This window comes from Sinocyclocheilus anshuiensis, unplaced genomic scaffold (assembly GCF_001515605.1).
Source record: "Sinocyclocheilus anshuiensis isolate Anshui unplaced genomic scaffold, SAMN03320099.WGS_v1.1 scaffold130, whole genome shotgun sequence".
Classification (NCBI taxonomy): domain Eukaryota; kingdom Metazoa; phylum Chordata; class Actinopteri; order Cypriniformes; family Cyprinidae; genus Sinocyclocheilus; species Sinocyclocheilus anshuiensis.
The window spans coordinates 290986-294033 of record NW_015544207.1 but is presented as its reverse complement, the minus strand read 5'-3'; the positions used below and the strand labels follow the sequence as shown (position 1 = coordinate 294033).

Genomic DNA, 3048 nt, shown 5'->3' with positions numbered 1-3048 from the left:
AATTGCTGGGTTTGTCCCTATTTTACCCAGCACTGGGTTGTATTTAACCCAGCATTTTTTAGAGTGTAGGAGTGACCTAGTTTCTTTGATCTACATTTGATTCTAAATGCTATTTGCCATCATATTATATTCAAAGAAGTGATTCTCAAACAATAAAAAGACTCAATTAGTGCGCTACTACAAAGGCGAGACACAGCGCATGACAAAGACCGCGTGGAGCAGCGCTCACTCAGCGCGCGCCTGCCTGTTCAAAAAAACCACAACAAGCAGCACGAGTTCATATGCACCGAGCTCACTCTCACATCAGCGCCGCATCTTAATAGCTGGTGTTTATTTAGCACTTTTATTTATTATTTTTAAGGTGCTCAAAACCCGGGCGTTTTGCATTCAGATGCGGAGTAATAGCGGTCAGGCTGAACACAAAGGACCGAGAGACTTTGAGCGTCCCCTCAGGGTCTCACTGAGCCGCTTCAGCGCGGGACAGACAGCATGGTTCAAAACATTATTCTCATCTTTCTCCGCAGGAGACTCAGTCAACGGCCGGCCGTTGAAGAGCTGGAGTGCAGAAATATTTTGAAACGTGAGTATTAGGCTACGCGATAAAAATGATCAACATCCACAGAAATGTAATAATGTATGTATGCATGTATCAACAATTGTTGTTTGTGAGTATAATACTAATAAACATTGTTATTAATGAATATTGTTTATAGTATTTCACAGTAATAATATCACTATTGCTACTTCATTGTAATAATAATTGTGTTTGTTAAATAGATATATTTTATTATTGTTGTTGTTGTATTATATGTAAATCAATAATAATAATAATAGTACAATATATAATACAAATAGTATTCTATTTTAATATTTTATAAATATATTTATAAAATATATGATTTTTAAATACATTTATACAAAATATCAAAAAGAACAATAAATACAAATATTAAATATCATATTTTTAAATAGCATTTAATAATTAAATCAGTACTAAATTGCTACTTGGTTGTATTGATCTTTATATTTGGTAAATAATTAAATAATATTTTTATATTATATATGTGTATTATTAATAACATGAATAACAATTGAAATATTAAGTAATTTTGAATATTGTTTCTGATATTGCACAGTAATAATATCACTATTGCTACTTCATTGTAATAACATTTATATTTGTAAATAAATAAACTAATAATACTGTGTATGTGTGTGTGTATATATATATAAAGTAATTTTATAATATAAATTATACATATATAATTTAAATCTTAAGTAATTTTATAAGTGAAAAAACAAGTGTTTTTTATCATATCTTTAATCAGCACTTAAATTAAATATTTGATTAATAATATTTCTATATTTAAAAATGTTATAATCTATATATACGAACATATATAATCATAATAATAATAAATAGAATATAAAATAATTTACTCAGTGAGAAAAAAAATTGGCACTTAAATTAAGTGTTTTATTGATTAAAAGTTTTTGGTGGCTGTTAAGGTGAAAATGTGATCAATTATTTCGGTCAAAATTCTTAAATGTGTTAACATGCTTTTTGAGGTCTGTTGAGTGACCCTGTGACCGATCTCTTTGGCTCTTTCAGAGAGGAACGATCAGACAGAGCAGGAGGAAAGACGAGAGATCAAACAGAGACTGAACAGAAAGGTAAACAAGCTCTCTTCAGGTTTATTTCACTCCGCAGCATGCTTTATTTTTCTAATTTATGTGTATAAATGGTGGTCACTGAATGTAAGGTAGTTGTTGGTCTGTAAAATGACACTTTTGACTGCTGCTGCTAACATTACTACTTGCAATAAGACATTATAAAACACTGTCTAGAGCTGAATAAAGACGCTTTCAGAAGGGTAAAGCAATTTTGTGGAATAATAATGTTCAGAATGAGCTGCATCAGATTGAGGAAACCTCTGTTCAAGTACACTATTAAAAGATGAGCCGGTATCACTGACGTGCCAGAAACGAACGCAGGACCTCAATGCTTGGGATATTTAACAGCATGTCTGCAATGACCAATAATAATACTTACTATATTTTGGAGTCATAGTTTTTTGGCTCTTTTTTCCTCAGTGTACAATTAATCACATTATTTACTTTTTTTTTTTTATACACCTAGCATTTGTCATTATGACTTGCTTACATTATTTTATGGTAACATAAAAAGCAATTTATCTTAAAATGGTGGTGTGATATATAGAGAAAAAAGGCCTAAAGGAAAATATGCATCTAAAGAATGTATTAAATATTCATTATTATTATGATATTTGGAGTCATATTGTATTTTTTTTTCCAATGTGCAATTAATTGCAGACAAAATTAAACATTATTGTTGTTATTATTATTAGTTGATGACGATGATAATAACAGCAACAACATTAATAATAAATAATAAAACAACAATAACAACAGCAACAATAATAATTATTATATTTTGGAGTCATATAGTTTTATTGGCGTATTTTTCAGTGTGCAATTAATTATGAATTAATTACATTTGATAAATACATAGTGATAGTCTTAGCATGAATCACTATGGTTTGTCTACATAATTATTATTTTTTTTTTTTTGTGAAAAAAATCAGCAATTTACACATTAAGTGTGATATGTAGAGTAAAATGAACATCTAAATAATAAAATTGAATGATTTATTTTTATTATGTTTCGAAATCATATCGGGGTTTTTTTTGGCACATTTTTTCAGTGTGCTTTAAAATTGCACATTGTTGTTGCTGTTTTTTTGTTAATGATGATGCTAAAAACTACAATAATAATAAAACAATAGAACAACGATAACAACGATAACAATGACAACAATATCCTATATCCTTTTTTGGCATATTTTTATAATATATATATATATATATATATATATAATTGGATAACATTATTATTATATAACATATAATTAATTTCATGTTATTTACTTTTGATTAATACACTTACCATGAACCATTATGGCTTGACTACATTACTTTATGGTTAAAAAAAAAAAAAGAAAGAAAGAAAAATTCGCAGTTTACCTC

At 28.3% G+C, this 3048-nt stretch overlaps 1 protein-coding gene across 4 annotated transcripts in view; it reads left to right on the top strand.

Annotated features, from left to right (window-relative positions):
- Positions 1–3048, top strand: part of phactr3a (phosphatase and actin regulator 3a) — a 33231-nt gene that overhangs the window by 27562 nt on the left and 2621 nt on the right. For all 4 annotated transcript variants that reach the window (XM_016497568.1, XM_016497566.1, XM_016497565.1 and 1 more), the window contains exons 8-9: positions 525–580; positions 1613–1674. In XM_016497568.1, the coding sequence (XP_016353054.1) occupies positions 525–580; positions 1613–1674 (118 nt within the window). The remainder of the gene's footprint in view (positions 1–524; positions 581–1612; positions 1675–3048) is intronic.